At 47.8% G+C, this 16,947-nt stretch overlaps 1 protein-coding gene across 4 annotated transcripts in view; it reads left to right on the top strand.

Moving 5' to 3' along the window:
* The window catches only part of for (cGMP-dependent protein kinase for), a 207,576-nt gene that overhangs the window by 154,232 nt on the left and 36,397 nt on the right, over positions 1 to 16,947 (top strand). For 3 of the 4 annotated variants that reach the window (XM_075690819.1, XM_075690791.1, XM_075690809.1), the window contains exons 2-3: positions 15,559 to 15,725; positions 16,341 to 16,454. In XM_075690819.1, coding sequence (XP_075546934.1) covers positions 15,559 to 15,725; positions 16,341 to 16,454 — 281 coding nt within the window. Of the gene's footprint in view, positions 1 to 12,518; positions 12,980 to 15,558; positions 15,726 to 16,340; positions 16,455 to 16,947 lie in introns of those variants that run through there. The other variant, XM_075690799.1, reaches the window with a different exon arrangement.

Genomic DNA, 16,947 nt, shown 5'->3' with positions numbered 1-16,947 from the left:
ACACACGCATACAAAAGTAAAAGCCGCAGTCCGCGCGTACATTTCTTGGGCTTTACGAAAGTTGCGCGCCTCTTTTTGTTCTGTCAGACGGCTGCCTTCGCTTTTTGCCGTCATGTATAGAACCTTCATCATAGGTCACACCTCGTGAACTAGCACGCGGAAGCTGCCCGTACAAAGTACACGCACAAAGGCTCGTAATGTTGAAAGCGCGGTTTCTGCTTTCGCGCTCGCGATTAAGGGCGACGTTCTTCTCCACATCTGTGCACGTGTATTGCGGGTTGCGCATCGCTACAAGAGACCAGACACCAGGGTTTGTGCGCGTGCGACGCGCAGTTTCCTATAGTTCGCCTCCGACCCCTCCTCCGCGGCTTTTTCGACCGAAGCTCCCGAACCCAGTACGAGCGCGCACGGAATGTGCTCGCTACGAGTTTCTGTCGGCCTGTTTCTGGCGGAGCAGAACCGAGACGGGGGAGCTGACGGTGCAGTTGTCTGTCGCGTGGAGGAAGAAGCGAGGCCTCGGACAAATTTGGACGCGCCTGTGTATCTGTCGCACCGCCGCCCCCTCCGCTGCCGCTTAGGTTGCAGCACTCTGGCGAGCTGCATGTGCTGCCGACGCTGCCATGGTGTCGCTGCGGTCCGATTAGTATCTACTACATTGAGAACCATATTCTAATGCACTCTAGACTCGACGTGCTCATGATGCAGACATGACTACAAAAACTGTAGCGCTCGGGGCCGGCTACGAAGCGTGCCTATTGGCATATGTTCACGTTTATATAGCCTCGACAATCGCCGCGGCTTCATCTTAGTTGTGTTGGCCATAAGAGGACAGCGCGTGTGCACTCTAGCGAAGAGTCCTTTGGCATGGCTTCTCCTTCCGCGAATTTCCCCTTTACACAAACCGTTTTTGAGCACACTGACGTATCACACACCTCAACAGCAAGTGCTCAACATAATGCCCTACGGATCGCCGTGGTTTGTGCCAAACGCGGCCGCACAACTTAATATAGGAGATAGGGACGTGGTTTGTTGATCGAACGCAGCTGCGTAGCGGACAGGGTTGGGACGCGGGGTGGTCGTCTAGGTAGCCTTGCTGATGGCGATAGCGTCTGTGGGCACGCTGCCACTCTGTCGCTAGCGGCCACTGTCATGAGTCGCAGCTGCTGGTCGCTTTGCTCCGCGGTGTCCTCCGCCGACGGTGTCGTGCACCGTGGTTACCTTACGAGTACTTGCCACAGCCTGCGAATGCCATCCGTGGTCCGAGTTGTGGACGACATCGTCGCCGGTGCTGCCGCCTGTCATCTCGACTTCGTCGTACTCCTGGTCGCATTCCACGACAGGAAGCGCAGTCCCAGTTTGCAGTCTCGGTGAGCGTTGTTGTTTCCGATTTGTGTGATCGGCGGCCTGGGAGGACATACTTACGGATTCGGCCATCGTATTCATTGTTCACTGAACCATGCACCGGTTTCCCAAAGCTATACTTGATCGACACGTCTGTTCAGGCGTGCACAGGGGTGCGTGGCGGCTGTACCTCCGTGAAGCTCTGTGCATGGAAATGATCGCTAGTTCACGTCATTCTGCTTCCTTAGCAATGAGTATGTAGATTTTAGTATCAGCACACTGGCGATGATGCATTCCGGAACTTTCATGGAGTTCATGGTTGCGCAGTTTATAACAAAGGTCCAGCGAGCAAGTGAGCCGTACAGAAGAAAATAATGTCCGTGCAGTCAAAGCACGCGTCATATATGCAGGTTAAAGGAATCCTCGCCAGGTGCACAGAATCTGCGAGGTGCATAGAACAGGCTGTGACGATCGTGTCTGCGAAATATTACGCTGTTGTGTACCGCGAAACCAACTCACAATTCAAATTAGAGATGGGTCGCTCAGGAGCGAGCCGGGTCTTTTGGGCCGCTCTATTTAAAGAACGAGTGAGCCATTTTGAAATGAAAGTGAGCGGAGGTTCTTCTAGAGATGAAGCCGTGCCGAGCCGTTCCGTCTGAACCGGATCTTGTGGGTGCGAGTTCGGCAGTTCTCGGTTTTTCTGCCCGTTCCAACCGTTCGACCATGTTCGTTCGAGTTCCAGTCAGCTCGGAATCGGCTGCCGTTCCGTTTCTGTGCGTTGCTTTCGCTCTCGCCCATCTCCGCTCCGCTAGAGTGCAGCTCCGCTCAGTTCACGTACGGCTCACAGGGGCGAGATCGCGCAGGCATCTTGCTTTTCGAACGTTCGGTTGCGCCATAGTGTTTCGCCAGTACCACAATTTCGTCTGCCGTCGTCAGCACGGCGAGACGGGAGTGAACGCCGCCTACTCAGTGACGTACCAATTACAGTATAAGAAGTATTTTATCGCCAATATCATGAAAGAAAGGTTCATTAATATTAAAACATTGCACTTCTTAATCAAGAAAGTATTTAATAGTCGCCAAGCGTACACCACATGCCGATAACATGCTTATTCTACTAAAGCATGTATAACTTTTTCAAAGCCAAATAACTTGACTATACATACCACAGGTTACAGATTTAAGTGAGCTGATGAGCCGTTCAAGAGAACCGGTCGATTTCAGTGAGCTGAGCCGTTCGGAGCCGCTCACTGAAGTGAGCCGTTTTGCCCATCTCTAGATTCCAAATGACAGCCCGCACACTCTTATAATCAGAGTAGCCAGCCTTGCCGCCAGCAAAGGCGACATCACCGGTCTCGTCTACCACGTCACAGGTCCCGCCTGCGACTTCGGAGATGACGCGATGCAGCGCACAAATAAACGGCAGCAACCAGAAACATTTATGTGAAATGCATGCACAGCCCGCTAAACCGCCACTGAAAATGCGCCGGGATGCAAGAAAGAGGGAAAAAAGTTGGATGCATGCTCGTGATGTAGCGTGATGTTAACTTGACGTGGCCTCTCAGCTCCGATATGGAAGAAGGCAGGAGAGGAATTGCGGCCGCTAGTCGAGGGCCTGCATTGCGAGAAGGTGAACTTGTCTCCTCACGCCATCGCCTTGCAAATTTCATAACTTCCTTCATGAGAGCTCGCGCGCACCTTCGCCGTTGTGGCGGAAAACAATGTCACGTGATTTAAGACAGACATTCTTTCGCACTCAAAAAGGCGCCCGGAGAGGTATTCGGTTATCTTTGACAAGTGAAATAGTAAAGTATGGTGCAGGCAAATGCCAGAAAATAACGTGACATTAAACCATGCCGATGCAGCCCCGTGTGTTTCTTCTTACATCAGTTCGATCATGTGCACTACCGTTTACCGGGTTCTTTGTTCTCCACGTGGTGCCCGCACGTGCCTCAAACAAGGAGCTTCGCGCAAGCGCTCTGGCCTCCTCTCCTTCCCTTAATTTTGAAGTTGTTTAAGCTCTACCGCACGCTGCTCGCACGTAAAAAAAGGACATTTAGCAAGTATGCAGGTTGGGAAGTGCATATTAGATATTTGACGGACGAAAAAACAGCGCACGCACAGAAAATAGAGGATGGAGGCATGGACAACATCACAGCTAGCGCTGCCTCCGACCCCGTTTTCTGTGCGTGCGCTGTTTTCTTTCATCGAACATGCGCCTACAAGCCCAAGTCTCTACTACACCAACATATAAGATATTCTAAAGTTGGTCTCGAAATTCTGGATCTAGGATCATCGACATTACAGTGACGGGCATGACACAGAGCAAGATTTGCTGAGGTCGTGGAAATAAAAGGCTATAGGGCCGGTATAACGTAAAGCTATTCCAATCTATTTTTGATGCGAAAGCATCGAATGGCCCAATGAGCGAAAAAGCCGGCGTCGTCTGTCGAAAGGGCACATAAATTCCCATTGGCTGCGACGCCACGTCACCAGCGCGCCTCGGCAGAGCAGATTCGGCGACGCGACGCAGAACGTCTTCGATATGCAGCGAAGTGTGGCTCAGAACGCGAGCGTCTGTTGGCTCGAAAGCGCGAAGCGGAACGGCATCGAGGGGCGGCGATGAGCGCCGAGAAACGTCGGGAATATTTAGCGCAGCAACGTGAAGTGCAGATGCGTCGATCCGATACAGGGAGACAGCAGCGTATCTGCAAAAATCGACACCATACCCCGCAGCAAAACTAGAAAACGTCACTCGCAGCGAAAAACTCGGAGGACCGCTCAGCGGCGTTCAATTGGACATTAATGCTTTCGCATTCACAACTCATAAGAGGTGCTTAGGTGTATGGTATGGTATGAAAAGCTTTATTCAGGCCCTTCAGGTCGCACTAGATTCCTAGCCCGAAGCGGGCCACTCCCACGTCGGGACCGAAAGGCATAGCTTCTCGGTCGCATCGCGGGCCCGATGGACTGCACATGTCTGTTCTTCTAGTTCGGTGCTACGAAGAGCGCGTCCCAACGCTCTTTGGCGTTGCCCTTGTCGCTGCGTAACGCGGAGCATCACTAGAGCATATGTTCTAAGTCTGCTACGCTACCGCATCGAGGGCAAGTTATGAAGTCAAGGCTTCGGGAAATATTTTGCTTATTAACAGGGGATTGGGATAGGTACCCGTCTGCAAGAGCTCTCAGGGTGAGAGCTTGGGGTCTGTTTAGCTTTATGTGCGGAGGCGGATACGATCTGCGCGCCAAGTAAAAGTGTTTCATGAGTTCATTGTATGAGAGAAGATGGTCCCTGCAGTACGTAATCTCCAAGCCTAGCCACCCTAGCACCACGCGGTCTGTAAGCCCTCGCGCGGCGTCGTGAGCTGACTCATTGAAATTAGTCGGGGCTCCGTAAATTTCTCCCATGTGTGCGGGAAACCAAATGATCATGTGCGGGTTAACGTCCTTGCCGCGGAGGATCGCCAGGGCATGTCTGGAAACGGTGCCCATGGCAAAGGCTCTCACTGCCGCCCTCGAGCCACTGTGTATTCTGGTTCTCTTGCCATCCAGGAGTGCCAGGGCGATGGCTGCCTGTTCGGTCGTCTGTGGATCCGTTGTATATGGAGACGCGGAATCCGTGACGTCTCCTCTACCATCCGGGCAAACGGCGGTGAACGCTCGCCTGCTGTGTTCGAACGCCGAATCGACGAAAGTGCTTTCTTCTACTAGTTCCCTGGCTTTCTCGAGCAGGACTTTGGCTCTAGCTCGCCTTCTGCCATCGTTGTGTACTGGGTGTACGTTCCTCGGAACGGGCATAACCATGAGGCAGCCTCGCAGCTTCCTCTGCATCTCACAGTACTTATCTTCAACCATGGCGGGCGAGATTCCTATCCTCTTCAAGATTTGTCTTTCGGACTGAGTGGTGGAGAGTCTGATGTATTGAGCTCTTTCTTGCGCTTCGGCAATCTCTTCTAGAGTGTTGTGCATGCCCAACTACATGAGCCTCTCGGTCTTCGTATATAAGGGTGATCCCAGGGCTCTCTTAATCACCTTTCTCAGGAGCGCGTTGAGTTTGTCCCTCTCCACCCGCTGCTATTCGTGCATTGCAGCGGCGTAGGCAAAGTGACAGAGAACGAATGCGTGCACCAACCGGACGGCGTTGTCTTCGTGTAGGCCTTGCTGTCGGTTGGTGACTCTCTTGATGAGTCTAATGGCATTGTCCGCCTTCTTGGTGAGACGATCATTTGGTTGCTGGAACCGTTGGCTTCAATCGTCATCCAGAGGACCCGGATAGAATCCACCCTCGAGATGATTTTGCCGTCCCTCGTACGCAGGGTGATGTCGGTTTTCTCCAGGGGTGTCCAGCCCTTGTGTTTGGGTCCCCTTCTCTTTGGTCTGTACCGTAAGAGTTCCGATTTCTTAGGCGAACCTGAGCCCCGTGAGGACGAGATACTCCTCCGTGACGTCGATCGCCTCCTGCATTCTGCTCTATGTTCCCATCGCTGCCGCCTGTGCACCAGATCATGACATCGTCCGCGTAAATCGTGTGCTCGACGCCGTCAATCTCGGCGAGCCTCTTGGACAGCCCAATCATCGATAGGTTGAACAGGGTCGGCGAGATGACCGCTCCCTGCAGCGTGCCCCTGTTGCCGAGCTTCGTCGTTTCGGCCGTCAGACTACCAGCCTTAAGCGTGGCCGTTCTGCCGGTCAGGAAAGATTTGACGTAGCCGTAGGAGTGATTTCCCAGATTGAGGTTCGATATCGTTTTCAGCATGAAAGAGTGGAGGATGTTGTCGAAGGCCTTTTCCATGTTCAGGCTCAGGACGGCCCTCGTGCCTCTCGTCCTGCAGTCGATTATGTGGTGTTTTAGGAGCATCATGGCGTCTTCTGTAGATAAGCCCGGCCTAAATCCGATCATCGCATGCGGGTATACATTTCGTGCTCTTCCAGATTGCGCGAGAGGCGATTTAATATTGCATGCTCAGCGAGCTTTCCCACGCACGAGGTAAGCGAAATTGGGCGTAGGTTCTCGAGACCGGGTGCCTTGCCCGGTTTTGGGATGAGTATGGTGTTGGCCGTCTTCCACCCGTCTGGGACCTTGCCGCTTTTCTCCGCGTGTCGTTTAGAATTTGGGTCAAGTACTCGATCGAGTCGTCGTCCAGGTTTCGGAGTGATCATGACATCGTCGTTAGTGATCCTGTCGTGCCCAGGGGCCGATCTGTCGTTGAAGACGTGCAGTGCAATTCTGATCTCTCCGGTCCCAAAGTCGGCGTCCAGGGTGGGATTCTCCAGCCCGCCGTACTCGGGTAAAGAGGTGCGGGGGGGGGGGGGCGCTCGCTGTCCGCTCTCCACCGGCAGGTACTTCTTGACCAGTCCAGCCATCACCTCTTCGGAAGACTCTTTTCGGGCAGTATGTAAAATTTTCTCCAGCATGCTACGCTGGTTCGATTTTGTGTTTGTTTCATCTAACAGTGGAAGTTCCAGGTGCCCACTCTTCGCATTCGGCCATCTATCGAGTTGCAGACCTCATCCCACTGTTGTTTGGCGAGTGTCGTGCTGTGCTCCTCGATGGCACGCTTGACTTCTGCGATCTTACTTCTCAGTCGGCGGTTCAATATTTGACCCTTCCACCTCTATAGGAGGGATTGTTTTGCTTCTATGAAATGCGCCAGGCGGCTGTCCATCTTCTCGACGGGAAGGTCCGTTAGGACCTCTCTGGTAACGGCGCCGACGTCGTCCCTCAACTGCACAGTCCATTGTTCCAGACTCGGTTTGGTTTCTTCGTTCGCCCTTTCTTTTCTGATCTTTCGGAAAGCGTCCCAGTCGACAAACTGGAACTTGCGCAGCTTCTTCTGTCTGATCCGCAGGCTCGTAGCTCATATGCAGTGATCACTTCCCAGGTCTTGGTTCAGGTTGGACCAGCGCGGTTCCAGCGCGTCCCGCACGAAAGTAAGGTCCGGAGTCGTGTCTTGACTCGTCGACGTGCCGTACCTAGTGGGGAACGCCGGGTCATTGATCAGCACCAGGTCCAAATCAGCCGCCTCGCGCCAGACACTTTACCCTTTGTTTGTGTCATAAGGTTTGTGCTTAGATGTCCTCGAATTTTATTCCAAATCGCCCATTAGCCCTCCGTGATAGGTCAGAATGGTTTGGGTCCAGCCCATATGGGCCGAGCACAAGCCAGTGTGACCTATCACGGAGGCCTAATGACCGATTTGGAATAAAAACAGGTCGGAACAGCTTTAAAAACGTTATACCGATCCAGGTTTGATGACCTTGCCAATAAAGTGCGCGCGTTTCTTCTGGCTGCACTCGCGCGTGGTAGCCGCAGCGATCGCAGAAACGGAGCGAGCCATTACATCGCGTCATCATCCCGGGAACCCACCTCCTAACTACCGATATGGAAACTGCTCCATAGAAAGAAGTATTAGAGTAACTAAATTATTTGTGCTGACCTGACGTTTGCCAGTACTTTTTCTAAGGTTTAGAGGGCTTGAATCTTCATTTACCGCAAAAAAATAAAAATCGGAAACGTCACGCATGGGCCTCCTTTAGTATAAAAAATTGACCGTCCTTCCACTACTGTGAAGAGGGGTGCAAGCGAAGCTCGGGATTCGCGGCTCTTCGTTGTAACGCCTCGGCTTCGCGCTCCCTCACGGCGAGGTCGGCACGTCGACGACGACCCCTTCCTCGAGCGAGTTCCCGGCGGCGTTCATCAAACGCCGCCTGTTCTGCGGCCAAACGCACGACGCGCGGCCGGCTCCCGCTGCCGTTCCTTCAGCGCAGCCTGCTCTTCGGCAATCGCGGCCGCCCCATCTGACTCAGTGTTGCCACGACACATAAAAATAGTAATTTTTTCGCGAAAAATCAGTAGAAATCAGTAGACTTTTTATTTCAATTTTTGCTCTCAGTTTATGAGCCCACGAATTCAGCGCTTATATTAGTACTCTGATGTAGTATTGTAGCTTCTAAGGAATAGTACAAAAATCGGCCCCGAGATTCTTGGCGATACTTTTGAAAAACCCGGGGATCCAGAGAGCCATTGTCAAGCAAGAATTTAAAAACAGTGAAGCCCTCCGATGGCCTATTCAAAGGCTTCAGATGGTAGTTAGTACCTGAAACCTTTAGAATATAGTATCTTCCAGACAGGAGTAATTGGAGATCGCTGGGAGAGGCCTCCGTGCTGCAGTGGACATAAAAATAGGTTGATCATGATGATCCAGAAATAAGAAAACATGCGTCCCTTATAGCTTATGCAAATAAACTTTATTGCGCGTGAACATGCAACTTCAAAATGGCCATGTATATGACTAGATATGCTGTGAAATTCCACAAGCGGCTGTGCCAGGAAAGCCGCATTAAATGCACTCATGCTTATCCTTGTGCCAGTCGTCCATTCTCCTTATCAGTGGCCTGTCAATGTTGAAGCTGTGACATGCTGAAGACGTTATCAGGCGTTTCGTGTGTAGGCCACAGATAGTCTCCGTGCTAAGCTTGTTCCGCAGTTTTGTCTTCAGGTTGTTTACAGCAGAAAATATCCGCTCAACTGCTGCACTAGAATGTGGCAAGCACATATATCCGTCACAAACTCGGTCAATGCAGGAAAAGCGGCGCTTCCATCACAATGTTTTTAAGTAAACACGACTGCCCAGAACTCGTGCAACGAGGTATCTTCAGAATTTGGTCGACACTCTCAATGTAAAAACCAAGGCACCTTAAGCGGAAGAACTGACGTTGCTCAGTGGTAACTGAACATTCTCTGGATGACAAGAATGCAGTTGCTTGACCGCCGACGTACATGTCTTCCAAAGACACAAAGCATTTGGGGTTCTTGAATTCAACTTTTGCCACCTCAACTCCCTGTGTGCAGGATCGCTTGAGATAACAATCCATAATTGTCCTCACGCAGGTTTCTGCACTTCTGAAGAGCTTGTGCAACTGTGGAGCATCACTTTACATTTGTTTGTTCAAATTGTTAAAGAGAGACAGTACGAAGCTGAGGAACATCAAAAACTTGTTCAGAGGATCTTGCAGCCTCTGGTAGATTGTTTCCGATGCCAAAAGCCAGTCTGTGGAAACCGTAGATGCAAAATATGCCTCTAGGGCATCATACTGCTCTAGAAAGCGGTCGACTGCAGCAAGCAATGAGAGCCACCTTGTTTGACTTGGATGAGGAAGCTTGTGCGGCTTCAGTTCAAGAAGAGCCTGAAATTTCTTCAACGTGCCCTCTCTTTTAGGACTTGAGTTGGAGTAAGTGTAGACTCCCCGCACGATATCTTCAACAACACGTGGAAGTTTCGAACAAGCGTACGATGCGCACAAGTGAAATGAATGATACGTGCACTTAAGAATGAACAAGCCGGGAATCTCCTTCTTCAGCAGTACCATCACAGAATGTTTACTAGCCATCATGGTACTTGCGCTGTCTGCAGTAAAGCCAACTAGATTGTCTTTATAAGGAACACCCGCTCTCTCAAAAGTACCAGTAAGGGCACTATAAAGGACATTGGCACCCACATCCGTCACAGGGATGAGATCAAAGAAGGCATCAGTCACTTTATCTTTTTCGAAAGCCCTTGTAACAACACACAAGTGCTTGTTGCAGCTGACGTCCGTTGACTCGTCAACCATGACTGAAAATTTCTTTTCTCGAAGTAGCCTCCACAGCCGCGATTTGCTCTCCTCGCCTCTCACAACCTTTGTTATCACTGATGTTCTTGTTCTGCTGCAGGCAATCTGCTTTGCGATATCGGAGTCCGGGCAAATTTTTTTCACGAGCTTTGTTAGGTAGGTGGTCCATGACTATAAAGCGCAGGTTGTGCTGGGCGACAAACATAGCCATTCTTACTTCAGCTTCTTTTACCTGCGAAGAGATAGCAATGCTAAGCATTGCTTGCATCAGCGGTAGCTGGGACGTAAGCTTTTTTTGTATTTTCTTCATGTTTCGCAGATTTCATGTGCCGTTCCAACAGTTTCTTGCCGGCAATTAGGTTCATATCGCATGTTTTGCAGTACGCATAACGGTTGCCCTTCTTGCTTGGTTGCAGCCAACTTTGAAACGCTTTCTCATGCTCCCAAGCTTGCTTGTACTTTTGCTGGTATTTTCTTTTTTTTGGTTTTGGACTGCTCTTCTTTCGGTCTGAAGACTTTGAACCAGCGTCACTGCCACTTTTCATTATGCTGAAGCTTCCAATACACCTGTAATGCAAGTACCAATGCACTTAATGAGGGGCAGATCACTTAATGCGGGGCATTTAATGAGGGGCAGCCCAAAATATGGTGCCGAGATAACCGGGAATAAAGCACTACAGTAACGATGCTGAAGTTTTGCATGTCCAAACCACGATATGATTATAAGGCATGCCGTAGTGGGGGACTACTCTGGGTTAATTTCGACCACCTGCAGTTTTTTAACGTGCACCAAATGCAGGGTACCACAAGCGTTTTTGCATTTCGCCCTCATCGAAGTGCGACCGCCGCGGGATATGGTTTCGAAATCACGCACTTTGCAGCGCAACGCCAAATCCACTTAGTAGCCACGGCGGGTGAATCACTAGTTATTAATACTTACATATCGGGAACTCAAGACATACAGATATTACTTACCTGGTGAGCTCGTAATGAAGCCCGCACGCTGAACTTGATGCGAAGCAATGGGTGACGTGTCTGCCACATGCGGTATGTACTGCATGCAGTACACAAGCAGCAGCGGACAACTTGACTGCACTATTCAGAACTAGTAAGTAAGTGGGGTCTTAGTCTCCTGTAAAACAGAGTAGGCGCTCGAAGCGCCGCATGTAGAGAGTCATTGGTTCTGGTTCGATAGTTTTGGTTTCATTGTTGTGGTTTCATAGTTGTGGGAGGTACGGTAGTGCACCCACTTTCACAAATTCACCGCCTCACCTTTTCCCAACTTTGCTCAAAGACAGAGGTAGCGCCACGTTTGAGAGTCCGGAAACGCAAGAATGTGTGTTAACCTCGAAGCCAACCGCGTTTTTTTTTTTTTTCCGCTGGCTAGGTGGCATCACATTAAGATATACTCTGTACTGAAAAAGTAGCAGATTTTGCTTTCGTTTCAGTAGAAAAGCAAGAAAATCAGTACATTCAAGCATTTTATCACTGAATCAGCAGAAATACTAAAGATCAGTAGATCTGCTGATAAATCAGCATCCGTGGCATCACTGATCTGACTGCCGGGCCTCAACTGGCGGGAAACGGCGGGCGCGAGGCAAGTGAACACGCGATCGCACCCTTTCACTCCTCATCCGGAGGTAGGGGACGCCTGTGTTTGGCTCGCGCCTTGCGCTGTGTATACTTCTTCGTGCGTATAAAACCCCGCTTTAAAGGTCGCGTATGATGAACCGGCGGTGGCTGAATCGGTAAGCGTGGTGGTGGTTCGAATCCGCAATCCGACAAGCAATTTTCGCGCGTCTTTTTTCGTACGGCACCGACGCCGACACGAGTGCGGCAATACAAGTCTCGCTTGAAGAACGGACTATGAAGGGACACTGATCATCCTATGGGTGTTAAAAAAGTTTATTATCGAAAGATGCACTCTCTGCGGTTGAACCCTTCCTTCTTTTTTTTTTTTACGGCTCACTCTTCCATAATCTAAAGCTCAGTGTACGTTCTCTATTTATTTTATTTTATTTATCTATTATTATTTTATTTTATGTCTTCCAGTCGTCCAACGTGGCGCGTCTTTTCCATTGATCCTTCATATTAAAGGAAATAAAATTGCTCGCTAAAGATGTAAAATTAACGGAACTATTGAAGACGTGAAACAAAACAGAAACTTTGGAAAATATCCTAAAACGTTATTGCGCGGTGATATAGAAGGGACTGTTAGGCATGTGTCCGTGCAAGACGTTTGTATGCTGCTTACAAGACGTTATAATATTGTATGATATTTATATCTGCATTTTTCATTCGCTCAGAGGTTCTTAATGGCTTTTAGAATTACCATTTGCCGATCGTGGAAGCAGTCCTATTATGGAGGGGTGGCAGCATTTACTCAGTACTATTTCACTGTAAGTCAGCCTCTGCGAGAAAAACGAGTCTACGTAGCTGGCGGCTCTCTCGTGTCAATCTGCATCATTGTACGGGAGTTCATTCATGTTTATACGCTCCGAGTCGAAGGCATCGAATATGAACCATCAATGCCCTTTGCGGCTGCATATCGCCGGCTGTTGTCTGCACTGGATCCTACAATGGACGGATACAACATGCATGCGGCGAGCGCTTTGGGATATGTGCGTGACAGACGTGAAACAGGCGGGGAGACAATCCGCACCTGTTGCTCGGACATGCGAGATGCGCCTCCGTTGGCACCTTCCGGTGATCGGGCGACTTGTTTGCGGCCGTCTGCGACACCGAAGACAATTCCGCGCTCGCGCAAAGTGCCACAACAGCGTTCGCGCGAATCGTCTCGCGCAGGTTTGCACTGGCGCCGGCGTTGTTGTTGTCGTGCTGTGGGCTCTTCTTCCACTGTCGGACGAGGAGTTATTGCTTTCATTGAGAAACAGAAAAGGGAATCGGCCGCCACGGCTGCGTTGACGGCGCACCGTCGACTAAGCTCTCCGCCGAACTTCGCCCTGGACCGCCGGAACTGCGGTGAACGTGATCGGAGCACCCAGCGAGGAAAGCCAGCGGGAACGTACGCATTAACCAAAATTCAACTCTGCGAACAGCGTTTGCGTTTCGGGCGTCGCATGTCGAGCCATGTCGGAAACCGATTTGGCGAGAAGGGGCATCGATCTAGCCCTGTCCCTCGTTCGCTTGCTTGGCGGCCATCGCTCTGGATCGCACCGACCTTGAGACGCAATGTTGTCGCACAATTAAAAGGCACCCTCGATCACCGATGCAATGCCACTTTCTAATATCTATGAAACAACATTTCAACTAGGGCTGGATCAGTGATCGTTTGACCTTGAGATTAATCGAATATAATGCTGTAATCATGGTTAGTATTCTTTATTCTGATTAATCGATTGCACTCAAATGAGAAAAATCAGGCACCAGTAGGCATCAACATCCCTTCTTTGCTTGTTCAGCAGGAAGGAAGTGCCTTCATGTCTCTCGGGATAAACACCACTCCTGAGTGCTGCATGGTTCTGCACATCAAGCCAGCAGGATGTGGTCAAGTGATTACCATCACTGAAGCTAGGCCTATGATTATGTTTGAGTCAGTTTGATATGCTTAATATATCTCCACTCAAGTAAGGTGCCACTGACATCATATTATAGGTAAATATTGAATCAAATATCGAGTAAACTTAGGCGAGTTGCTTTATGTTCAATATTACAGAGATGGTGACAGACGCAGAAAGAAGCACACAGGGTCAGGATAATGTGACGGTTCTATTCCAATTATTTTTCTTATTGCTTTTTGTCAATGGTCCGAGCAGCGCCCTGATGCCTACACTATCACCAGCATTGGCGAGTTCTTTGATGAATGATGAGAAATAAATAAAATCGAGTGAATGGAATATCTACATTATGCCAATCCAGGACTTGTGCGCCTCTTTATCTGTGTTTCACTGTCCGCTTTGCACTGTTGTCAGAATAAACAAATAGCACATACAGTTATACAGTTTCTTCTTCAAAGGTTATATGGACAAAAATTATAAGTTTTGACTTTTGTTTAGCAGAAATACTTAAGTCCACAAATAGTATGGCTAATCAATGAAGTAATAGATCAAACAGTTTCAGGTAATCAAATTAAAATTGTCAGTTGATGCCTAGCCCAACTGTCAACTTTGATTTGATTTTACCGTTAAATTCAACTTACGTTTAATTGTACAAAGCCACAAATTGTTTAATGTTGAAAACAGGTTCTCTAGATTTTGGTTATGCATTTGCAGTGAGCCTGAAGGGGAAATTTGACATGATGACTTAGACCAAAAGTATGTTTCAATTTCATAAGGAATTATGCATGTACTGCTCTTCATATGGCTTTTATGCAAACTATGCACTTCAGAAAAGATGCTGACTGGACATTGCCATTGTTCCTGGATATATAGAACATAAGGCACATTATAATAAATAGCCTTATGCAAAGATGAGCTTGCTATAGAACAGACTGCTCTTTAAAAAAGGAAAAAAAGTTATAACTGTGTAGACATCACCTACTGCAAGGAGAAGAAGCCCATTTTCTTGACTGCAGTGCAATGGTGAAAGGGTCTTTTTTGACAACACAGTATTATATGCGGGCTTCAGATGATCGCTGTTTAACTAAATGAGACTCCAAGATATTAGCTTATGATTAATTTGCTCTTGGGCACATGTTGCAATTGCGGAATTTGAGCCAGTTAGTGCTAAAGGAATGCCTGCCAAGTAGGCATCCCGAGACTTGCGCAAAATTCAAGCTAGTCATCCTCAAAATCTGCCACAACATACATTATTGTTCTGCTTATATTTTCCGCCAGTGTGCAAAGAAGGCGGTGGGAGAATAATAAATAGAACTGCTAGCTTCCCTGCTAGTTTTGAGATGGATATTTCCGAAGTGCTACTAGTCTCATGACTCCTGCTAAGTAGAAGTGTCCTGTAAACACTCACGAGCTTCCATTCAACTAGCCAAAGAAGTGTATGTAATCAACTGAAATGTTAATTTGTAAATTTGGATAATTATTAGTTCATTAGTGAGAATCACATTTCCTGATTATATATTTTATTTGCACTTCACTGTCTTCAAGAGGATTGGCTCTTCCTCCTTCAAACAGGTCATATATGTTTGTAACAGTAGTGTGTACTTGTTCTGTTATGTCGTTGTTCCAAATCATGATCATGAAGTTGAGGTAACCCTCTTTTGAGTTATCATTAATCATGAAGGTAACTCTCTTTTCACCCTGATAGCACATGTCCTCATTGTATACATGGTGCTATTTAACACCAGTATTGTGGTGGTACCTTTGAAGAGCACAGCACGTACTCCCACTAAAATTTTGTTGTTGTAGTGACAGTACCAAATATATATTTTCATTGAAGTCATATTTTTCTGTTATTGTTAGTCACAGCTGGCCAAATTTCCAGAATAGCCTGAAAAAAAATTTGCATGGCTGTGCTACTGCTTAAATTGTGCTTGTCACACCACAATACCTTTGTGGTGTGACAAGATTTCACCCCTATGTTAAATTAAGTAAGCCAAACAACTGATTGAGGTTTGGGGTAGCACAGTCATTAATTTTCTCAATGCTAAGTCTCCTGCTGATGCCTGCACCATTTCTGCCACTGCAGGTCCCGGGAGCTAATTAAGCAAGCCATTCAAGACAATGACTTCATGAAGAACCTGGAGACTGTGCAGATCAAGGAGATCACTGATTGCATGTACCCAGTCGAGTATGCCCAGGACAGCCTCATCATCAAGGAGGGCGATGTCGGCTCTGTTGTCTACGTCATGGAAGGTATGGCCTTGTAAGCAAACCACAGCAGTAGCACTGCACATTTTTACCATGTGCCCTTGGGTCTGTGGAATTAATTTTCGAAGCAACTTGTACCTTATAAAAAAGAATCTTATAAAATATCATGTGACAGTGCAATTGGTCCTACATGGCCTGTCATGATAGTAGCTAAGAGCAAAACGTAATGATAACATGTTTGATAATCAATTTAAGCTATCTGGTGTATGCTCATGAATTGGAATGGAGGGTATGTTATCAGCTTCAATCTTAGTGCGAAAGCATTTTTTCACATCTAAAGAATCACTAGTACAGCAGCAAATTCACTAGTTAAAAATTAGTGAATTTCTCGCTGTACTATATAAATGTGCTTATTCCTTATATTCGAACGGAAATGAATGTTTGACAAGTTGGAATATAAATTCCTGAATCAAATGGAAATCGAGTATCAACAACTATACATTTCGTACTCAAAAAGAACTAGTGAACTTGTTGCTGTGCTATTGAGTATTTACATGGGAAAAGATAATTTTGTATTGAAATGAAAAGAGTTATACATCATGCACTATGTTCTTATGAAGGCATGAATCATGGCATCTATATTGCTGATTTTCTGTGCAGAGGGCAAAGTGGAGGTCACAAAGGAGAGCAAATTTCTCTGCACTCTGGGGCCTGGCAAAGTGTTTGGTGAGCTGGCCATCCTCTACAATTGCACGAGGACAGCCACAGTCAAAGGTATGAACAGCTTCGTATTTTTGTGTAGTGGCTTGTGCCAGCAAGCTCTACATTGGCTACAAAAACAATGCAAGAGGAAAAGAGGCAGTTAGCTGGGAGGTAGACAGAATGAATGCTGTTGTCAGGGTGAACTAACACTTTTGCAGTGTGCATTTGGAAATTATTAAAGTGCATGTCTTGGCATGCACCTGTACACAAAAGCATTAAAAAGTGACAAAATAAATCTGCTGCAAAAGGATATTCAGCATTCTTATGAATGCTTTCATTGACTACAAGAAGCATATGGACATGTTCTTACAATTTTTTACAATTGGAAAACAGAAAGAAAATAATATTTGACCTTGACACAAAGTTTCGTATTGGTGGGTCTTGCTTAGATATTTGTTTGGCCGCTAGATTATTTGGGATAGCTGGCAAGCTTGTGCACAATTATTTGTAAGATTACAAAGAAATTAACTTTTGTGTTGAGCATGTGACTTGTTACCATTGCACG

Source organism: Dermacentor variabilis, chromosome 1 (genome assembly GCF_050947875.1).
Source record: "Dermacentor variabilis isolate Ectoservices chromosome 1, ASM5094787v1, whole genome shotgun sequence".
Lineage (NCBI taxonomy): Eukaryota > Metazoa > Arthropoda > Arachnida > Ixodida > Ixodidae > Dermacentor > Dermacentor variabilis.
The sequence above is the reverse complement of the archived record's forward strand: the minus strand, read 5'-3'. Positions and strand labels throughout refer to the sequence as shown.